Genomic DNA, 23,191 nt, shown 5'->3' with positions numbered 1-23,191 from the left:
CAAATAACTTTAATGGGGAAGGGGAAAAAACCCAAGAGGTAGGATGATTAGAAATGTAGACAGGGACAAAAGTAGCTACAAGACCATTGCAGGTAGATGTGTATATAGTGGAGGCTCAGGGAGCTTCAGCCTGAAATTGGGAGGAACTCAACAGGGTGGCACAACTTCAGGTTTCTGTGTCTCCGTAATATGTCATAAAGAGAAATTAAAGAGCTGTCAGTTTGTCTTGCAAGAGCTGCAGGTCCCTGGGGGGGTGTCACTCTGTTGGGAGACTGTAGGAACTAATGACATGGCTGGATTTGGAAGCTGCCTGTGTAAAAGCCTTCCCACACTGCTGGCAGTGTTGAAAGGAAACAGTGATGTGCAGCCAGTGATTCAATTCTCATTTTTCAGTTTGCCTGATGTTCCTGGGGGTGTTGCAAAGGTTTTTCTCTTCCGCTGCCCTCCGTGCAGTCACCTGCTGGGTTTCCTAAATGGCTCTTTAGAAGATCACAGGTGCTGCCTGTCTCTGGCAGTCCAGGAAACAATTGGTCTGTAATTTGATAAAAATTCATGTCTCCTTAGTATGGGCACCTTAAAGCTGTGCTGGACATTCAGCTGGTGACAGGTACGTTTATTTTAGTGCAGCCCGTGATGGCCTGAGGCTGGAAGCTCTGTCATCATCCTTACCAGCAATGGGAGCTTTGTGAGCTGAGTTAGGAAATCTTACTTTAGGTCGTGCCTTTTGCTTGTTTTGTGGAAAAGTGTTACGTTCACACCGTGCCATTAAATCCCCAGTAGTTTGCTGGTAACAGGCGCTGCTCGGGGTGGGCTGAGCAGTGAATCCGAGTTTGTGCTGCGGGTTGTGAACGTGCTGAATGGCAGATGAGTGGCAGATTCAGGTCTGCTCGTTGCACGAACAAAAGAATTTGTAATACGTTATCAGGTAGCGCTGCACACGATGCAAAGCTCTCTTGATTTCACCTTAGCTTCTGTGAAGTCCTTTCAAGCGTTTTATTTCAGTTTCAGGGAGCATTTTAGCACCTCCCTGCCTTACTCATGTGCCTTCTTCCTGCAGCTGAAGTTAAGCAGCGACCTGGCCTTTAGCAGGATGGTGTTTTGTGCTGCCCAGAACAGCCTCACGAACAAGCTTTTGGACTGTTTTTGTGCAGAATATGGGAAACAAAGCCACTGCTCACTGTCCTTCCACCACTTCAGCCAGTCCAAATGGGGACCTGCCTGTTCCTCAGTCACTCAAGGTTTTTGAGAGTTAGTTTAATACAGGCCATGTTGAACAATTTTTTTTTTAATCTCCTGGTGGAATTCCAGAGTATTTTCTCCTTTTATAATTCTTTGAGTGCTTTGAGATGACAGGTGATACTATAAAAATGCACAATGATGTTAAAAAGCAAAATGGCTAAAAATCTAAAGGCGGAACCTCTGTGCCAATCAATGTAGAAGAACTTATTCTTCTAGTTTTGCAGCTGCATCCCTCCAGGGTTGCCTTTAGAGCCCTCTGTATTGTGTAGCTCATTGTTCAGCTCTTCTGGCTTGTAGAATTCAGATTCTCAGAGTCTTAAGTTTCTTGTCATCTTTCTTCTGCCCCCTTCTCCCATCTTCTTTCCCCGTAAAACCCAGTGTGGTTGGAAACCTCCAGTTGTTAGAAGTGAAGCAACGTGTCCCACTTCAAATGCTGTGATATGAATCAAATCTGAGCTTCCATGGGATCCTCTGCTCTTGCTGCTTTATCCTCTCTCTTCCTGCTTTTTAGACAGCTCTTGCGCGATGCAACATGATCAATGTAACAGAAGTCTCTCAAGGGAAGTGAACTTCGTATGTGAAACATATTTTCCCAAGAGTAGTATGCGATGCCACTGATAATGTGTTGATACTGAAATATTAAAAATATCTTGGCTTCAGATCTTCTGGGTCTTTGAATTTCTAAACCTTTGTCGTCTAACTCTGATTATCCATGCTATATTTGGACAGCTGACTTGCTATTTTAAATACCTCCTTTGGAGTTAAATGAAAACAGCTTGTGTTGAGATGATTGCTACACTACTGTTTTAACTGAACTGAATTTGGGTGCGTAATCAGACCTTGAATTAAAAAAAAATAATAGAAATTGGGGGATGCTGACTTGGGTTGGCTGCTGCCTGGTGTCCTCCCTCCTGTCCCACCTCCATGAACCTCATCCCATAGCCACCTGAGCTGCTGTTGAGTGGCTCCAGGTTACAGCCAGCATAGTGGCCACTGTTTTGTTGTCTTTTGGTGCCCAGGACTAGAGTTGCTGGTGGGTCTGGAGCTGCTTCATGTAGGAAGGAAGTTTCCCCTTAACTTCCACTAAGTAACCTGCAATCATCCCAGTCATGAACCAGTGCCATCTGTTGTAGGTTTCCCAATCATGGCTTCACCATTGGAGAGAAGGACATAACTCCTTTCAGGTTTAGAAACCAGGCATGGAAACATGATGCACCATGCCCTGCTTCACGTGGACTTGAGGTGCTGAGAGGGTCATTCAAAAGACCCCTGAGGTGTCTGTCTGTGAGCTGAATGAAGCAAGGTTATGTCTTTTCACGGCATTGGGTACTTTGCTTTAGCTTTAATTGATTATGAAGCATCCTCCGGGTGTGTTCTGGGACATTCAAAAGACCTCTGAGGTGTCTGTCTGTGAGCTGAATGAAGCAAGGTTATGTCTTTTCATGGCATTGGGTACTTTGATTTAGCTTTAATTGATTATGAAGCGTCCTCTGAGTGTGTTCTGGGATGTGGGGACCTCTGTGGTGCCATGTTACCTGTTGCTGTAGTCGGTGGCCGTCCCGAGGGTTTGCTCTTAACCTGTGGTTTTTCTGTTTCCTCTGAGCCGTTGATGCTACAAGTTTCCATGACAACTTCCAAGCGAACACGTAAGTGCTGTCCCTTCAAAACAAAAATACTGACGTGGGGATTGTAGGACACCAGCAGGCAGAGTTGGTGACCTGGAGGGATGTCCCAGGGAGGGGATTAATTTTAGTTCCAGACAGATTCAGGCAGGTGACTCGCTGGGAGCACTCCCCAGTGCAGTTTTAAACAACCTCAATATGTGTGAGGCTAAAATCCGAACTGTTAAATTTGGACAGAGATCAGCTATCTAGTTCATCTCTCCTTCATCACTGTGTTTGTCCATTGGCCCAGAAAAGACAAAAGTGTGACATGTTCTCCATGTTATAATACCAAAAAGGAGACCAAAGAATGGTAATAGATCTAAAAGGCATTATTCATTATTTTTCCTCTCATGCTTTTTTTCTTAGTCCCACTGAGAGGACTCACCATCCCTATTAGAAGACAGGCTTGATAAAATAGCAAGTAATTTTTTTCTTTTTTACTTTTTGTTTGCAAATGTAGGAGGAGAGCCTGGGAACAGTGGCTTAAATGAGATCAGTTACACAAGAAGCATGAGGAAAGGGCTGGGATGTGGAGAAATAGCCCAGAATGAATATTGGTAGTAGGTCTGTGCTGTTCAAAGGGGATGTGGGGACCTCTGTGGTGCCATGTTACCTGTTGCTGTAGTCGGTGGCCGTCCCGAGGGTTTGCTCTTAACCTGTGGTTTTTCTGTTTCCTCTGAGCCGTTGATGCTACAAGTTTCCATGACAACTTCCAAGCGAACACGTAAGTGCTGTCCCTTCAAAACAAAAATACTGACGTGGGGATTGTAGGACACCAGCAGGCAGAGTTGGTGACCTGGAGGGATGTCCCAGGAAGGGGATTAATTTTAGTTCCAGAACAGATTCAGGCAGGTGACTTGCCGGGAGCACTCCCCAGTGCAGTTTTAAACAACCTCAATATGTGAGGTTAAAATCCGAACTGTTAAACTTGGACAGAAATCAGCTATCTAGTTCATCTCTCCTCCGTCACTGTGTTTGTCCATTGGCCCAGAAAAGACAAAAGTGTGACATGTTCTCCATGTTATAATACCTCGCCTTGACGAAAAGAGACCAAAGAATGGTAATAGATCTAAAAGGCATTATTCATTATTTTTCCTCTCATGCTTTTTTTCTTAGTCCCACTGAGAGGACTCACCATCCCTATTAGAAGACAGGCTTGATAAAATAGCAAGTAATTTTTTTCTTTTTTACTTTTTGTTTGCAAATGTAGGAGGAGAGCCTGGGAACAGTGGCTTAAATGAGATCAGTTACACAAGAAGCATGAGGAAAGTGCTGGGATGTGGAGAAATAGCCCAGAATGAATATTGGTAGTAGGTCTGTGCTGGTCAAAGCCCTCATGGTGGTGACCACCACTAGCCAGATCCTTGCCTAACTCAAATGGCAAGAGCAACTTCCATAATAGATATAACTCACTTCTGACTCTTAGTTGGATAAACACCTCAACCATCACATAGCAGTTCAGGTAAATTTGTAGTTTCATCTCCAGCATTGTACTTTCCTCCATATTTCTTTTTTTTGCCTTGTGTTATATTCTCATTTTTATAAGAAGTTACTAAGGGAGGGTGGGTGGGTGCTGCTTTTTCTCCTCCATCCTTATGTGCTTATTCCCAGAGCTGTTGTTTGGGAGGATAAAATCTGGAACATGTCTGGAAGAGAAACTGATGTGCTCCTCACTGCAGTGATTGTGTTGGAGGGAGAGGCTGTGGGATCATACTGGCACCCTGGAGCAAATCTTACTCTTTACTGGTCAGACATTATGGTTATATGAGACAGCACTGACCGAGCGTGAACTTTAGTGGTTAAAGTTGGTATTGGCAAGCTTTATGCTGGATCAGGTGTCACTTCCATGGCCATGGCAGGTTCTGGGTGGCTGAGCAGAAATGGCTGTTGTAAAACCGTGGCTGATCCAGGGGAAAGGTGTGCTGCTTCCAAGCCTATGTGTCGCTGGGTGTTAATAGCTGAAGGAATTGTGATCTGATGTTCAGCCTTGGGCAATGATGAGTCATAGTGCCAAGGTCCTTCCTGGTGTCCAAGCATGGGCTGAACCTGCAAGGTTCACTGAGTAGTCGGCTCTTCTGGAAGCCTGTGCAAAAGGTGTGTCCTGGCGTATTTGAGGCTGAAAATCCAATGACTGCACATAGATATATTCAGCCTTTAAAACTGTGGTTCCCTTCTGAGGTTAAGCTTCTCCCCCAGCTTCTGTTTCTGGGTTGTTTGGAGCAGAGGACAGTTTGTAATTATCTCCTGGGACAACCAGGGCTAGTTGTTCCTCTGTCAATCTCAGCAACTCCTCTACTATTTGTCACCAAACTTCAGAAATGATCTCTATTTATTTACCTGCCACCATACTTGGCATTGCTGGCTGGTCCAAACCATCAAAACAAATTACTCTGGGTTTGATCTCTTGTCAGAAGGTAGATGTTGGAGAGGAAAATTGGCCCTTTGTCTCCTGTTTGCTTTATGGGGTTTAGAGGTTAAACCCAGAGAAGTTACAGTGTGAGTTTGGCCCATCCCTGATAAGCTACCAAGGCTTAATGAGTTAATACTCAGCAGCTAGGCAGGAATATCTCTCCATCTCTCCTACTCTACCCAGTTTCAGGTGAGAGCTGTGATGGCTACCTTATGTCATTGAGGGTGAGGTGACTCAGCGGTGAAGGGGAACACGCTCCTGTTGGTGCTTGTTCTCTATGCAGAAATCAGAATTTCTGTCCCCCTCCTGCTGTGTTGGTATGACAGCATCATCAGACCTGGTGAAGTATCAGATGTTCTCCGAGCTGCAGCTGGTGCCTTTTGATGAGTAGATGGGCTGTGGAGCTTGGGCATTGATTCAGTGCTGAGCACCCAGAGCATCTGAAGAGCAGAGGAAATAAATGGGTGCCAGAGATGTTCTGTCTCGTCTTTTCGCAGTTGTTCACTAACCAACTGCTGGTGGGTGGGTGTTGGTCATCACTTTTTGCCTGGGTTAAATATGGGTGCACTGAGGAACGTCTTTGGTTTGCCTTACTTAACATACATCAATGTGAATTTATTTTCTAAAAAGGTGTGTTTCACACAACACACCTTGAATTTGAGGTGCTCGGAGGAACCTGAGCCCAGCTTGGTTTGCACCAGTGCAGGACTGGCTGAGAGCATCTCTGGGAAACCGATAGTTCTCGTTCTTGGGGCTATTACCAAAGCTCATGGCTGGAATATAAAACTAGTCATGTTAATACTGACTTTCCTAGAGCTAAACATAGCAACTGAGCTGTAAGTATCTATTTTTAAAGCGCTTCTCCAATATTGAGTTCCCTCGCTGCTGAGTGTGAGGGGGCTGACCTTCGGCTGGTGATGGCATCGGGGGGGATGACTGAGCTCTGGTGTGTTCATTGACAGCCGTTCTGGTTTCTTCTGGTCAGGCTTCTTCTGGGTTTTGACAGTCTTTTTTGTGTGATGACAGACCTGCTACGTATTTATTGTTGATGCTGGCATTCTGCCTACTACTGGGCTTGCTTATCCTAGCGGCTGAGGCAGGTGGGTCTGGCACATGAAGCTGAAAATAGTTGGGCTGCCTTTAAAAATCAAGAGACTGGATAATGGGTTAAATGTAGTTCCCCTGCAGAGAAAGTTTTATGCCTCGCTTTGGGAAGAATTTGTGTGATTATATCCTTCAGGAAGGATCACAGAATGGGAAAGCTGCTCGTTTATAACTTTTTATGACTTACCAGAGTTGAGTAACGCCCAAATATTGCTGCTGCCAGGGAGCATGGGACCATCTTGTCAGTCTGAGGTCTTCCCATACTGTCTAACAGAATGGAGTGGTGTGGCTCAACGATACCTTGAAACATAATGCATCAATTTAAGCACCACATGTCAGAGAATAAATCACCCTAATGTGTGTTGAAATGAAAGTATCATTGTATACCTGGAGCTCTGCAGGGAGAGAACTCCGGGTAAAATACCCAAACTGCTGCTCACGCGTGAGTACTTACTGGAATGTGAACGTTGCTGCCTGGTTCTGGATGTTAAGAGGCTATCTATACAGTGCTTATTTTAACAAATAATTTTAGAAAGCTGTATAAAAATTGATGTCTATCTATATACCCTGGTGGGATGTGGGAGGCAATGAAAACACTTCCACAGTCTGGAAATGGGCTGTGGGAGGCTTCAGGTTTCCCACTCTGGTGGAGTTCTGACTCCAGAAGTTGGGTCTAAAAGCCTGGCTGGCTGGCTCTCTTCCTCTCTTACTGAGACATGCTATCAAGAAGGCAATAAATACTCAGGTGCTTTGGTTTGATTCCGGATCCTGTCCTTGGACTATAGATTTATGTCTAATTTAGTAAAGCAGGCTGTAAGCCAGGGTATGGATTAGGATGAAATGCTGACAAAGCACAGGGGCTTTTTTTGGGCTGGGGATCAACCAGGAAAAGCAAGGAATGCAGCAGTAGGGGACACGTGGGTTCTGAAGGTGAGATGTGGGAGAAGCTCTGTCCCTGATACCACATTCACATGATGTGTAATTAGTGTGTTTGAAGGCTCAGAACCATGCACCAACACAAATATGTTCTTGGCCACCGAAATGCAGGTGAGATTTCTCCCTGTTCAGGAGACAGGAATCTGAACTGAGTTACAGTGGGGCCGAGAGAGCCTGAAACTGGGGTTCAGTGCTGTGACCTCCCTGTCAGTGGTGCTTAGGACATTATCCCTCACAGAGCATTTCGGTGCCAGTGTGCTCGACCACAACTGCACTTTGAAGCATTGAGCTTGTTGGTAACATTTAATGAAACAGCCTGCATGTAGTCTTGAGTTCACTGAAACTGCTTGATGAAGGACCTGCTTTTTGAAGGACATCACTTAAGCAAGGAATGCAGCAGTAGGGGACACGTGGGTTCTGAAGGTGAGATGTGGGAGAAGCTCTGTCCCTGATACCACATTCACATGATGTGTAATTAGTGTGTTTGAAGGCTCAGAACCATGCACCAACACAAATATGTTCTTGGCCACCGAAATGCAGGTGAGATTTCTCCCTGTTCAGGAGACAGGAATCTGAACTGAGTTACAGTGGGGCCGAGAGAGCCTGAAACTGGGGTTCAGTGCTGTGACCTCCCTGTCAGTGGTGCTTAGGACATTATCCCTCACAGAGCATTTCGGTGCCAGTGTGCTCGACCACAACTGCACTTTGAAGCATTGAGCTTGTTGGTAACATTTAATGAAACAGCCTGCATGTAGTCTTGAGATCACTGAAACTGCTTGATGAAGGATATCACTTGGTTAACTGACCAGTAATGGCTGGAGATTCATCAAGTGACACCTCCCCTTACCAGTAATGACTCCTGGTGGCCACAACTCTGCATGAACTAATGCAGAACGTGTAATGATGGTCCAACCACATGTTTTGTTGCCAGCACTCGCTCTTTGCCAGCAAGTGCTTTAGCAGGAGCTGGAGTATGAGCAGTGCTTTGACTTTATCCATGCTTTCAGCAATGTCTTGTGTTGCCTGCATGGACCTGGGGGCTAATAAGTGCAGTGAGAGCCATTTCTTTTCATTTTTTTCCAAGGCAAGTGCTTGCTGCAGTGAATTTCATACCAATTCCCCTGCCAGCTGAGACTTCTCGCTGTACAGGACCTTGCTTAAAATGTTCCAGGCCAAACGGGATTTCCACAGATATTTGGGGGTATCTTGGGTGACAAGTGTGCAGGATGAGACACAGAACTGTGGTGTGATGTGCTGCTTCTTGTGCCTATGTTGTCTCCTGTACATAGATTATGGCTGTGGGTAGGGGATGGTGCGTGATGCAGGCAGAGGAGAGGGAGACTTGCAGTGTTGTACAAGTCAGAATGTCTGCACCCCTTTTTGATGTGTCTGCTGCTTTAGAACACAGTCATGGATGGACCTGTTGGTTGTTCTCTTTTGGATCTGCCAACTGGATTTTAGCGTGATGCAGGCAGAGGAGAGGGAGACTTGTAGTGTTGTGCGACTCAGAATATCTGCACCCCTTTTTGATGTGTCTGCTGCCCTAGAGCAGTCGTGGACAGATCTTCTGTTCCTCTCTTTTGGATCTGCCAACTGGATTTTGCGGATGCGCCAAGGGGGTTAACTCTGTGTATGGAAGTGCCTCAGCATGCTCTGCTGAAAACCATCTCAGTCCAGAGGATTGGGATACTGTGCATTTGTATTTGTCATGTTGTTTCTGACTATCATCTGGGGTCACTAAATTCAGTGTCTCTTTCTCTCTCTCCCCTTAGCTGAAGCTTGAAGATCGTTCTGTGGTCCCTCGAGATGTGGTCAGACATATGAGCTCCAGCGTAAGTGCTTTTTTTCTTTGTCCCTTTTTTGATTGTGATCCTGCTGCATGGATTTCTAAGACTTGCCAAATTGCCTGAATGGAACTGAACAGTAATGCTTTGAGCATGTTATATTTTTAGTGTGTTTGATAGACCTAGCTGCGTCCTTTGAAAATGAAATGCTGATAAGGCTGCCTCTCTACTGTTGCATATCTGCAAAGGTCTCCTGAGCAAGCGAGCCTGATAATGTCAGGTACTGAGACGAGACGCTTGTCGATCCTGCCATCCTTTTAAGTTTTAAATCAATCCATTCTGAGATGTGGGGAGCACGGACCGAGCCTACCAGGGAGGCTGGAGAGGAGACAGATCAGGGAGCCACTGTGTGCCTTTTGGTGTGCTGTGGTAGAGAATTTGGAGGAAGTGTTTTCAGAGAGACCTCTCAATCTACGCTGAGCGCCATTTTATCCAATTTCTCCCAGAAATACAGCAAATCCCAACACTGCTGAAGCATCTGACACAGCCAGGTTGGCAGAAAGCAAGCTGTTCTTAATCAGCAGTCTATAATCATTACCTTTACTCTTCCTGGATACTATTTTAAGTCCTAGTCATTTCATTCTAATTGTACAGCATTTGTGCTTATCAAAGATGCGTGGATTTGGGGTTTTGTGTAGGAAATACTGGGAGCGTTGTTCAGTGTGGATTATTAGATGATATGTGGTCTCTTTAGGAGCTTAGCTGGGCTGGCAGTTTTTTGCTGGGGCTCACACCTAACCTATAACCCGGAGCCATATGGCCTGCCATGTGCACGCCTGGATCTTCTCTTGACTTGCTTCCAGCCATGTGGCTACCAAGGTTGTGATGAAGCAGGCAGCTGGCCACTAACTGCTGCACTTACACCACATGGTGTGCAGCCTGGTGTAGGGATGGGGAAGGCTCATCTCTGACCTGAGTGTATTGGGGTTTTTTTAAAAGAAAGCCTTTTTTATCAATAGGAAAAAAAAATATAAGCCCACCCCTTTTGCACAGAATGTTCCAAAGAGAAGAAAAGGGAGGAAAGACTTGAAGGGTAATTTGCAAAATGCTGAAGCAAAAGATTTCCTTAAGAAATTTACTGGTTGTTTGAAATGGAAATGGGGAGTCAACACATCTTACTAGAGCTGCAGTTTTACAGAAGCATTTCAATCCAAGACAAAGAAGAGCTAACAAATTGAATTATCAGCTGTTCACGCTGTTGTACCTGGCACAGCGGGACTCTGTACTGTATCCTTCTTGCTCAGAGGGATGCTTTGAGTCCTGCCTCTCAACTGTCTGTTCTCCGGTGCTTCTTGAAGTAATTTGAAGCTTTCGAGACAGCAAGTTGTTCTCCTCTTGGCAAACATGGATGTGCTGCTTTTGTTTGCAATTTCCATAGTCATTTGAGCAGAAATTGGATTCTCTGGCTTGCTGCACGTGTATCAGTAGATATATTACCCACCAGTGGGTTTCATGCTCATTTATTGTCTGTTTGCACGTTTAAACACTAGGTTTTTCTTCACCATTTGTAATAATGACTGATAACTTCATATTTTTTTAAATTGATTTTTTGGTGAGGGTATAACTCAATTTCTTCTCCCTATTCAACAGCATAGCAAATCTGAAGATAACTTAGACTTCACCTTACCCTCAAATATGTTTTAAATGGTGAATGAAACAAACCCCTTCTATCCCAAAGAACACCTTCACTTGTTAATCAGATGTATTCCAAAAATTATAAGAGCATTTAAAATAGAAAATCTGCAAGTGTCAGCCTGCCAAATTCAGGATGTGGGATGGTTGCCCTGCCACCAGTTGGCCTGGCAAAGGCACAGTGTGGAACTTATTTTGTATTCACCACACTCTCTTAGGGCTTGCTTTTAACCTTGAGCGGGAAGGACTCGAAATCCTCTGTTCCTCAAGAGAAGAGAGCTGAGTCAAATTCATGTGCTTCTCATCAAGCACTGAGTGTGGGGAAAGAGACTGCTTCAGGGGGTAATGCGTCAGATGAGGTCATTTTCTCGGGATGCGGTTGGGGCTGTAGGTCTGATCCAGCTGGATGAGGAGTGGTGAGGGTGGCAGAGTCCATTTTCCCAGGCAGTATGCTCATTTTGGGGGAAAGATTAGAATTTGGTCTGTAATCTCAGACACCTGGATTTTTGTTGCTTCAAAGGGCGCTGGGCAATGTTGTCCCTTTTAAATAAAGGAATGAGAGTGGTGTAAAGATCCCCTTATTAGAAAAGAGAGTGTTGAGAGAAAAAGAAGGGTGGGTGGTAGAAGATACAGGGTTGAAGCTGATGCTTGCTGAGCTGCTGCTCTCTCAGATGGGAGTTTGCTGGTCTGCCTTAAAGCCTTGTTACTGATAGGGAAGGAGTCAAGTCACTTCTCCATCCATTCACTGTTTAAATATCCAGTACCTCCAGCATGGTGCATGCTGTCAGGGTACCAGAAGAAGCAGGAAAAAAGTCTAGGGGGTGCACTTAATTCTGGTGGGAGTGGGGCTTGAACCCATCAACTCTCCTAAGGAAGATCAGTTGCCTCCTTTTTCCAGTTCTGCTGTTGGGGTTGATGGAAATTGATTTTTGTAGCAGAACTGAAATGTCAGGTTATTTCATTTGGCCCCTCCTTTAATGGGAACATCTAATGGACAGACTGGGACGGTTGTACTCGAGCAGACTGGTGGGGAGCCGTGCTCTGGCTGACGACCTGCCCTGGAAGACAAGAGACAAGCTGGCGACTTCTTGCTCTGGGACTGCGTCGCTGAGCTCTGCCATAATCCCATGGAGTGATTCAGCAGAACCCCTCAGCCTGCAAACCCGCCTCCCCTGCGGCCAGCTCATGTTTCATGTGACTGGGAGATAAACTCATAATAAACAAAGGTTCGGTGGCAGGTGAGGGAGGAGAGCTGTGGCTCTGCAGCTTCTGGGGCTACTCACAGCATCAGTCTCCGCTTTCTTATCCACAGAGGATGCTCTGTGCTCCCTCCAGTCTTCTGCAATGGAAGGAGAAGCAAACTGAACTAAACCTGGTGCTCTTGCCCATGGAACCCAACTGTGTTGGGTGTGGTGGTGCAGGCACCTTCTCCATGGGGAAACTGCCACTTGGAGAATGGGCAGAGGGTGTTGGTCTATGTCAGTTGCCCCAGTCCTGGTTTTATTACTCATTATTCTTTCACCATAAAGAGGAGGTTTAGGGCCAGAGACAAGATGACCCACAGAAACTGCAGGTGTTGGGTTGTATTGTGTCTCAGAGTTGCTGTCATGTTGGCTACTGATAAAGAAAAAAATAATTCTGAAATGCTCGGTGTAGAGCAAGGAATTTGTTTCTTGAGGATTTTTTGCTAAGCAATCCAAAACACAGGGCCTGAACTGCAAAGCATGGGCAGAGGATGCACTGGGCATACTTAATTTAGCTCAGCCTGGAGGAAAAGCAAGGTAGGTGGCTGTGCTGTAGCCTGCAGAAGTTGTGGGTCTGTTGAGCAGGTGCCACTTCTGAGCAAACCTCGCTCATCCCACAGCTCGAAGGATGCTGGCAGTGCCTGTTGTGAATCTGACATTGTTCTGGCAAACCCTTTTCAGGTGAGAGTTACCGTCCAGCTCTGCTGGGCTCTTTCCTGGCAGCCCATGCAGGCTTAGCTGCTGTCTGCTGTGATGGAGCTGGAGCTGGGAAAAGCTCCTTCTGCTTCCCAGCCTTTCTAGAAAGAAATGGGAGTGATACAGAGCAGCTGGAGAGGGAATGAGCCCCTACTGCCTTGGGCTGTGCCAGCCCTCCTGGCCATGCTGGCACAGTGACACATGGGGCAGGACCCACTCTCCTCATCACCACCTCCTCGGGGGGTGAGGAGCACAGGGTTTGTGTGATGTGAGGAAGAGGACTGGCAGCAGGCAGGTGGAAGGCAATCCAGCCAAATGGACTGAGCAATCTGTCCAGGAATTGTTATCCTGGACTGCGGGTGTCTGTAGGGTGTCTTTGCTCTAAGATGTCCCCAAGATGAGACTGGATGAGTTGAGCACCAGCAAACTCCTGAACCCCCTGCCCAGGGCTCTGAGTGAAAGCTTTGAATAAATATTTGATGTGGCCGAAAGAACAGCTTGTTTATAAGTGGACTGAGCAAACAAATGCACTTCTCACAGGGTATAAGCCCTTCGAGTGTTACATTCAAGTCCTGTTGGAGCAGAGACCTTGATGTTTGAGATAAGGACAGCTTCAGAAGTTGCTGATACCAGGGCATTTGTCACGCTGGCCCTCAGTCAACTTTTATAATGGACTCATGGTCTTTAATAAATAAGAGTATCGATTGTCCCAGCTGTCAGGAGGCCAGTGCAGCTGCCATGGTTGACAGTGTTTGGGTTAGCAGCCCTTCCTTGCAGGCCTCCACCATATGTGTGAGCAACGTGCATATTGTGTGCTCCCTGCCAGCTATCCCCAGAAGGCTCTCGACAGCATGCGTTATCTTTTCAGGGACAAAAAAGAATAAAACTTTGCTTGAAAAGTGAGGGAGGTAATAACAACCATCTCCTAATTGGACCAACTGTAAAATATCTGGCTTGAAACCTTGAAATCTGACTAAAGGTGCCAACTTTTATTTTTTTTTAGTATGGCAGCAAGTGAAGACCATTTATAGTGTCCTGCAAAATCAAACTTTGCATGAGAAGTCACAGATAGCTTTAAAGAATTTCTTTCATTCTTGGGCTGATGATCTACTTCTGCCTTTATTGGCTCAGGGCAGTACCTGCAGGATGGTCCTTGACTGAATAGACCAAGGAAGCAGGCAGATTTTAAAGCAAGTAAATATTAATCATCTGACAAAGTGTGGTTTTATTTGACCAGGTGCAGGAGTCTCTGGGCTGCTGTTTTAGCAGCCATTGCAAATTCTAACTGGGAAGAAAACACTGCAGGGCTTTAGTAGTGCTCTCACCTTCCGAGTTGTCTTAGGGTCATGTGAAATGCCCCTTAAGAAAAAGGGCCTGGAAGGTAAGAGGGGGTTTAGTCCTGAAAGTTTCCTTGTCTCTGCACTTGTGATATGTACTCAGAGTACATACGTGTGTATGTAGGACCTTCCCAAGGTGATAAACCCTTTTTTCTCTTTTGTATTTTCAGGACACCCAGTGTGGAACTGTAATTGATGTCAACATCGAGTGTGCTGTGAAGCTGGTTGGAACCAACTGCATCCTCTACCCTGTCAACAGCAAAGACCTGCAACATATCTGGGTAAGAACGCAGCCAGAATACACATGGGAGCCAGGGCCTGGTGGTTTGGAGAAATGCTGCTGTATTTCAAATAACACGTGGAAGGGAAGCATCCATATTGTGCAAGATGCATCTGCAGTTTGGTTTTATTTTAAACTTACTGCAGGCATCCTCCCTGGAAAGAGATGATGCAGTATCTCCTCATCTCCCCATCTGTTCTGTGTTGCTGATCACATTCCTGAGACCAAATTGACTTGGAGGCCTAGGTTGACATTAAATTGTGTGAGAATTTCTGCATTGAGATGGGCTGGTGTGACAACCTGGTTGGGGCAGCCCCATGGCGGTGGCACAGAGCTTTAGAGCTGCAATATCATTACAGTGTTGCTGATCACATTCCTGAGACCAAATTGACTTGGAGGCCTAGGTTGACATTAAATTGTGTGAGAATTTCTGCATTGAGATGGGCTGGTGTGACAACCTGGTTGGGGCAGCCCCATGGCGGTGGCACAGAGCTGCAATATCATTACTGCTTAAACAGGCTGTACAAATGCTGGGATGAGTCAAGCATTCTTCTGTTGAGCTGGAACAGTCTGAAGCATACCTGGTTCTCCCTCTTGAGTGGGTGGGTGATTTCCACAGACAGGGCAGGATAATATTTCATTATTCTTTTTCCTCTGAGAAAAAGATTATTTGGGAGTGAAGAGCAGGAGGGTCACAACCCTTCTCAAGGAATAGCCTGTGGAAAGGCAGCGGGATACAGGCTTCTCTGGGATGGAAAATTAGGCTCTGTGATAAAAATTAACTGTAAATATTAACTGGAGGCAAGTGTGAGTACACCTCTATGTTGCAGAGCACCTCTTGAACAGAACAGGACACTTTAAGCTTAAACAGGCTGTACAAATGCTGGGATGAGCCAAGCATTTTTCTGTTGAGCTGGAACAGTCTGAAGCATACCTGGTTCTCCCTCTTGAGTGGGTGGGTGATTTCCACAGACAGGGCAGGATAATATTTCATTATTCTTTTTCCTCTGAGAAAAAGATTATTTGGGAGTGAAGAGCAGGCGGGTCACAACCCCTCTCAAGGAATAGCCTGTGGAAAGGCAGTGGGATACAGGCTTCTCTGGGATGGAAAATTAGGCTCTGTGATAAAAATTAACTGTAAATATTAACTGGAGGCAAGTGTGAGTACACCTCTATGTTGCAGAGCACCTCTTGAACAGAACGGGACACTTGAATTAAGTTTAAGATCCAAGGAAAAATTCCCCAGAGAAAGCCTGAGCTGACACACAACAACATCCACCAAACCAAAAAAATCTTAATTAAGTTTAAGATCCAAGGAAAAATTCCCCAGAGAAAGCCTGAGCTGTTTAACTGGAGAATCCAGGCAACGTGCTGTCAAGCAAACTCTTCAATGTGCCTTAATTCCTGTTTAGGCCGAAATCTGCAGTTGCTGTCCTAAATCCCTTTGAGATTGCTATCTAGTCTGCATTGTGTGAGAGCCTCCTTGATGGCTCAGAGTTACAAAGGTGGATATTTATAAGGTTTTGTTTCCTGTTTTCTCCCTAGCCTTTCATGTATGGTGACTACATAGCCTATGACTGCTGGCTGGGCAAGGTCTATGATTTGAAGAATCAGGTCATCCTCAAGCTTTCCAATGGAGCCAGGTACTTTCTGTTGAAAATTGTCCCTCTTGGGTTTCATGATCTGTTTTAAGAGAACTAAGAACAGACTGGGCTTCTCATTCACCTACTGATAAGTTTATCTCCTCGCGTTAACTTCATATGTAGAGTAAGAACGCATCTTTCTCAGAAAACATTGAGATTCATTGGTCATCCTCTGGAAAAGCTGTTGTCTGAAAAGTGACAATTTTTTTTTCAATCTCAGCAGATCATTGTATCAGAACTAAAGCACACTAGTCTTTAAACTGCACATCTCTCCTGGAAAAGTGGCTGTTAAAGGTGGAGCACGTATTCCAGACCTTTTCTCTGTAGGAGAGCGTAACTTCACTGAGATGCAGGGAGGGAGGATTTTTACCTTAACAAAAAAAAAAAAAAATCTGTGAAAGTGAAGAACCCTGCAGGGTGGCAGTTTTCATCAAAGGCAAAAAAGCAGCCCAAAATTGAACAGCTTTGCTTTTGCACTGTTATTTGCAACTTTATTAGGAATGTATGTTTTCAATGAAGTTGTAGTCCAGAGTCATGTCTCTGGAGAGACTTAACCAGAAATACTGCAAGAAATACCTGGTTAACTTATTTTGTAATTCTGCAAAGCCAGCAGGAAGATCTGAATTCTTTTCCTTGTGCATGCCAGGCAGTTACTTGTGAACTAAACCCCTCAGAATTCATTAACTTCACTCCGTTACTGAGGTCTGTCTTGTTAAACTGTTATTACTGATGCAAGGGAAGGAAGGAACCAGTGAAGGGCCGAGAGGCTTATGGGCTGGGCAGCTGGGAATGACTAATCTGTCTTGTAAATTGAGTGTTGACATTGATTTTTAAAAAAAAATGAAAAATAAAACAAACCCACAACCCTGCAGCCAGCTCTGAGCCTTCCTAAGAGAAGCAAGATACGCAAGAGCTAGAATGGATGATTGGTGGATGCATCTGATATTTCAGTTGTTGGGTTAACCCAGGCTGGAAGGCTCTTAGGCATATGTTAAAACTGGGAGCAAAAAATAGCTACACTTCTCTGTCTGTATCATCTGCAGTTACTGCTGCAATTCAAAGCCTTGCTTGGTTTCTGTTACCAGCTCATGCATAGCTATGTAAAGTGAGGTAACTGTTTTCAAAATCTCATCCTAATGAATCATTTGAAATCCCACCAGAACTCACTCTGGAAATGAAGCTATTACTGAAGCAAAATACACCCAAATTGCCTTTAGGTTCCAGTGTCGGTGTTAAAAAAAAATGAAAAATAAAACAAACCCACAACCCTGCAGCCAGCTCTGAGCCTTCCTAAGAGAAGCAAGATACGCAAGAGCTAGAATGGATGATTGGTGGATGCATCTGATATTTCAGTTGTTGGGTTAACCCAGGCTGGAAGGCTCTTAGGCATATGTTAAAACTGGGAGCAAAAAATAGCTACACTTCTCTGTCTGTATCATCTGCAGTTACTGCTGCAATTCAAAGCCTTGCTTGGTTTCTGTTACCAGCTCATGCATAGCTATGTAAAGTGAGGTAACTGTTTTCAAAATCTCATCCTAATGAATCATTTGAAATCCCACCAGAACTCACTCTGGAAATGAAGCTATTACTGAAGCAAAATACACCCAAATTGCCTTTAGGTTCTGGTGTCAGTATGAATAACAAATGGGACTTTGCAGCAGACAAATCTTGTCCAGCACCCTGCATATTATTTTTTTACATGCTGAAGGGAACCTTTAAATACCAAGGCAGTGCTTTTATAGCTTGTCTAAAACCAGTTTTGCTGTGGGCTGTAAAGCTCAGCAATATTCTGCTGGGCACGTGGGCAGACCCAGTCGGGCAGTGGCAGTTAATTTGGTGCTGTTTGCTTTCGGGATGGATGGTTCTGGAAATGTGACCGTGTCTCTTGTCTGTTTTCCAGGTGTTCTATGAGCACGGAAGATGGAGCCAAGCTGTACGATGTTTGTCCTCACGTCAGTGACTCGGTGAGCTTCTGGTTCTCCTCAGAGTCCTTTTGATCAACTTCATCTTGGGAGCTTTTTCTGCAGGAGGGGAGGGGAAAGGCAAAACCGTAGGCACTTATTGATCCTAAAAATTAAATGATGTATCACAGCTGAAAAACACTTCACTAGATCTTCACTTGAAGTAAGCGTAACAGGATGTAGCTTAATGGTGATGTTAGTAATGAGCAGGTTTTGAGGAGGTATCACAATTAGCATATCCAGCTGCTTTCTATGCAAACACCTTGCATAATGTGCAGTCAGATGGCTGATGTCAAGTTCAGTGGCTGCTCATTATATCTGTACATGCTTGAAAAGGCTCTTACTCCATTTAATGTTTTCAAAATTGTCCCCCTTCTGGAAAAGGACATGTTGTTTAAAAAGTGTTCTGCCAGAAGCACGTTTCCAGACAATGTAAAATACTGTTTCTCTTGCAACTGTAATCCATCATGTTCCATGAATGGAGACCTGCCACAATACTGGCATTTTCCAGATCATGTGGTGGGGAAGGTTTTGCCTGCTTTTGGGTAAAACATAGAGTTTCCTGTGTGATGATGGGATCTAACTTGTTCTGCTTGTTCTTCCAAACAGCATTGGTAGGGCCGTGCTGCTCTCCCGGCAGCGCTACTGGGAGTTGACTGAGAATGGCACATAATTCTTAGGAACTAGCAATGCAGTCAGCCCTTATCCTTCCCTGCCTTCAAAGCAAAGGTCCCTTTGATCTAAAACTGCACTTCTGTTAAAATTTGACACCTGTTTCTTGAAGAGTAAATAGAATCTCAGTTTAATTCGATGTGCTGCTGTGGTTTTCTTGTTCTGTACAGAAAAAAGGTGTGGTCTGTGGCTAGATATTCTCCAGTATCTTGGCCTCTGCTACTTTGGGTTATGCAGAGTGTTTTCTGCCTGCTAAATGGATGCTGTAGCAGCATCCAGCTTCTGGGTACCCAGTTTTGAGAGAACTTGTTTTGAGTCAGGCTGCCTTTAAAAGTATTTGTAGTCCTCTGAGGGCTTGCTGTTTGGTTTGAAACGTGATTTGTCTCCGGTGTTATTCTTGATCCTGTACTCAGAGTTGCCGTGTGTTAGATATTTACCTGACTTAGATCTTGTTGCACTTCTCTTATCCTTTCTGACAAATTACAAGACTCGATACAGTTTTGTACTCGGTATTTTATCTACCCTAAACTGCTCTGTCCGCCCCCACATTTTGAATCTTCAGCTCATCAAGTCACTCTAAGTATCAGTGGGAAAGAGCTCTAGGACAACAACTGTTGTGTTTACCGTCCTGGTTTGTTTTCAAAGAACTGTCATATTAACTAATCCACCTCAGACAGGAATAATCCTTACAAGCTTAAGTTGACAAGCAGAGGAGTGAAGGTAGGAATCCTCTGGCTCTGAAAGGTGTAGGTGCTTGAATTAGAGCATGGAAAAGAGATGGGTGTCCTCGGCCAGGACTCAGCTCTCCTTGGCTACCTTGTTACTGAGAACATTTGGGTGGAAATCTACATCTTTTGTGTTCCCCGGGTGCCTTTGCTTCTCCCCCCTCCCCAAGTCATAGTCCCCATACACGTGTGACAGTGGGTTGCTATAGGAACTGCTGGGCTGACTTCAGGGGAGGAATGAGCTTTGAGATGGGCAACTTGTGGACTTTTCCTTTATGGTTGATTGTACTGATCATGAATGAGAGAAGAGAAATGCCAGAATCTTAAATCTTAAGAGTGACAGTCCTTTATGCTGTCTTTTTTTCCTTCCTTTTTCTCCCACAGGGTCTCTTCTTTGATGATTCATACGGCTTTTATCCTGGGCAAGTCCTCATTGGGCCTTCTAAAGTCTTCTCCAGCGTGCAGTGGCTCTCGGGTGTGAAGCCTGTTCTGAGCACAAAGAGCAAGTTCAGAGTGGTGGTGGAAGAGGTAAGGAGTGACAAGCTGACACACGGCCACCTTCTGTACAGAGTGGTCCCTGGCTGGCGTTTGGGAGCAGAATCAGCTTGCCATGGTCACCTTCTGAAAGCACACGTGCTGTGGCTGGTGTTCTGAGGTGACAGATTTCCTCGTTGTGGACTGACAGGACTTCTGAGCTTGGTTTGGCTTCTCCCAGGGGTCCCTGCCAACACCCTGTAAGGTGATGGTGTGTGATACGCTTAGAGGCCAGCACTGCTGATCCATAGGGTGCTATAAGCACCTCTTCTATTGAAGTTTAACTTTGCATGCTATCCAAAAAAAGGAGAAATGTTTCTGACTCTTTGCTGAAAGAGGAAGCAGCTGCAAGTCCATTAGCGCTTGTCTTTGGGACATTGGACTTCTGATTTGTAGGTACACATAGCTTCCTTCCTAAGCCCAGATGTCTTTCTTGAAGTTAAAAAATATAGAAGCTCCTGGTGTTGCCAAGAGCTATGCTATGGGAGCACTATAGTGGTCCTGGATGTGGTGAAACTGTGTTTGGCCACTGTCAATGATAAAAACAGGTTTGTTGCTTTCCTGTGTGTAAACGTTCAAATCCTAGACACTGGTTTAGAAAAGCCTCTGAAAAATTAAATTGCCTTCTCTCTCTTTACACTGTAGGTACAGGTGGTAGAACTAAAGGTTACTTGGATCACTAAAAGCTTCTGTCCTGGAGGTACTGACAGTGTGAGTCCCCCTCCCTCGATAATCACCCAGGATAAACTGTCCAGGTGAGATCAGTTGAAAACCTCTTTTCACTCCCAGCACCCAGGGCTTGCAGAGACTCTGGGTGACATCCCTACTAACTGATCAGACACAATGCTGCTGCTTCCAGTGGGTTTTTCGCTGTGTATTCCAAATTAGATGCTTTAAAAGTTGCCAATACAGGGGCTGGCATCCCACCACTCCTCTCCAAGAACTCTCCAGCTGACAAATGCATAGAGGAAAGGGGTGTATGGCAAAAGTTTGCTTCTCCCCTTGTCCTTCCAGTTGTGTCTGGAGCAGGATGCCTCTTTTGACTGCGTGTGTGTGCAGTAGGTAGTGAAGGTGTCCTGCTCCGGAGCCAGGCTGGTGCTGAGGGAGCATCGGGTGCCCTCTGCAGGCTGCAGCTGCAACAATGGGCTGGACAAAACTGGGAAAGAAAAGTCAGATGAGTTAATAAATAGCACAATGCACTCTGGTTTCTGCCTGGAGTTCGTTAGCTGGAGGAGGGCAACTCTCAGATGACAGCAAAAAAAAAATAATGCTAACTTCAAATGTCTCTTGGCAGCTGTGTCTGGGAGGGGGAGCTATAGGCAGAGGAGTGACTGGGGTCCCACCCAAACCCTTTGTATCCCCACCCAGTCCCTGGTGAGATTTCCCACTCCTCCTTTAGAATTGTGGGGCTGGAAAAGATTTGGTGTGGTGTTGGCTTCTGCTACCCCAGAAGAAGTGCCGTTGGCATGAGGTCATGCCAGCCTTGTGAAGGCCCTGGTCACTGCTGGGTTCTGTTACTGCTTTTGCCCTTTGCTCATGGCTCTCTTACTGTTCTACCAGGGTAAAGCGGCTGGGGTGCTTTGACCATGCCCAAAGGCAGCTCGGGGAGAGGTGCCTCTATGTGTTCCCGGACAAAGTGGAACCTGCAAAAATCACCTGTGAATACCCAGAGAGGAACTGTGTCCTGGGGGAAGGATCCGTTGCCAAAAAGGTAAGTTGGAGGGGTTGAGGAAGGCATTGACTTCTCTATGCATTTCTCATCTCTGAGGCTTTTAAAGCAGAAATCTTCCTGGTAGTCATGTGGTCTGAAATGTGACTCCTGAAGTAGTTGTTTTAAAGAGTAATGGCTTGTTGTTGCCAGCAGCAAAGTAACCTTGTACAGGCAGCCTGACCGCACTGAGCGCAGCGTGCGGCTAACGCCACCGGAGAACATGAACAGGACCTTGAACATAAAGGTGTCACCTTGCAGGGGGTCAAACTGTGTCAGAGCTGGCGTGCTCTGACAGCCGGGGCTGTTAGACACGTGTCGTTTCCATCAGCATAACCTCAGGTTTCTCGTGGAGCTGAGCTGTTCACTTAAATCCTTGCTACAGTGAGACAGGAAAGAAGTCTCCGCTTCCTAGGCCAGTTGAGAGCAGCGGTGTTCCTAGAATAACAGGATATCATCAGTAGGGATGGTGACCTCCCTGCATAGCTGTGTCTGTTACATAGATTAACTTCTGCAGCCTCTTGTGACCTTCCATAACAAAAAGTTCAGAACATGCTTAAAATAGCCTTAAGGAGCAAAGCTCGCTTTCCTTGGACTAGTCCGGTTCCTGAGTAGAAAGCGGTGGCCAGATGCTGCTTTGCAGCATACCATGGTGCAGGTGAACTGTACAGAGGCCCACAGAGTGCTGTTTTCCTCTGAGCATTCCCCAGGTTGGCTGGCAGCTTGCTGAGTGTCCAGGAATATTGTCTGACCCAGGTCTGCTCTCTCTAGGTGAGGCGACTGCTGAAGAAGCAGATAGTGAAGATCATGTCGTGCTCCCCGGAGTCTCAGGGTACCAGCGAAGCCCCTGACAAAGAGTCTGCTGCAGCTGCTGACCAAAAATCAGAAGAGCTTAAGCCTGAATCGAAGTGTGAGCTGGATGATTCTTCCACCAGTGCGTCGAGTCCTGGGGAGAGAAAGGAGGAGCAGCCTGAAGAAACGGGGAAGGAGAAAGGGGGAGCAGCAGCGCGACAGCAGCAGCCTCCCTTTCTGCTGAAAGATGAAGGCTCGTCCGACTACCGGCTTCAGTCCATGGAGCAAGATGCTGATGATGAGGCAGCTGATGACACCGATGACACTAGCTCTGTCACCTCTTCTGCTAGCTCCACTGCCTCATCCCAGAGCGGCAGTGGCACCGGCCGCAAGAAGAGCATCCCTCTTTCCATCAAAAACTTGAAGCGGAAGCACAAGAAGAAGAAGACCAAGATTTCACGGGAGTTTAAGCCAGGAGACAGGTGAGTTGGATTTCCAAACCCAGGTACACTTGCCAGAATCTCCCTTATGGAAGTTCTCAGCTGTAAATCACCTTCTCAGCCTGGGTGGAGGATGATGGTGCACCTCGTGTTAAGACACCACTTGGTAGTAACCAACAGTGATTACCTTGTGATGACTGTGCAGTGGCCTGTGAGAAATCACCTTGGTCTCAGTCCAGCTTCTGATGAAACTGGGTCCCTGTGACACGACACTGCTGCTATTCTATTTCAGCTGTGCCTCAGGGCATCGACAGAATATCTGTGCTGTGC

General features: G+C 45.7%; 1 protein-coding gene across 2 annotated transcripts in view; it reads left to right on the top strand.

The window, feature by feature from the left end:
• The window catches only part of UBE2O (ubiquitin conjugating enzyme E2O), a 79,687-nt gene that overhangs the window by 38,059 nt on the left and 18,437 nt on the right, over positions 1-23,191 (top strand). For both annotated transcript variants that reach the window (XM_014952892.1, XM_014952888.1), the window contains exons 2-9: positions 9,126-9,185; positions 14,277-14,387; positions 15,932-16,029; positions 17,930-17,993; positions 19,772-19,915; positions 20,567-20,676; positions 21,482-21,632; positions 22,401-22,903. In XM_014952892.1, coding sequence (XP_014808378.1) covers positions 9,174-9,185; positions 14,277-14,387; positions 15,932-16,029; positions 17,930-17,993; positions 19,772-19,915; positions 20,567-20,676; positions 21,482-21,632; positions 22,401-22,903 — 1,193 coding nt within the window. In that variant the 5' untranslated portion in view covers positions 9,126-9,173. The remainder of the gene's footprint in view (positions 1-9,125; positions 9,186-14,276; positions 14,388-15,931; positions 16,030-17,929; positions 17,994-19,771; positions 19,916-20,566; positions 20,677-21,481; positions 21,633-22,400; positions 22,904-23,191) is intronic.

This window comes from Calidris pugnax, unplaced genomic scaffold (assembly GCF_001431845.1).
Source record: "Calidris pugnax isolate Ruff unplaced genomic scaffold, ASM143184v1 scaffold9, whole genome shotgun sequence".
NCBI lineage: Eukaryota > Metazoa > Chordata > Aves > Charadriiformes > Scolopacidae > Calidris > Calidris pugnax.
This window is presented reverse-complemented; position numbering and strand designations above follow the sequence as displayed.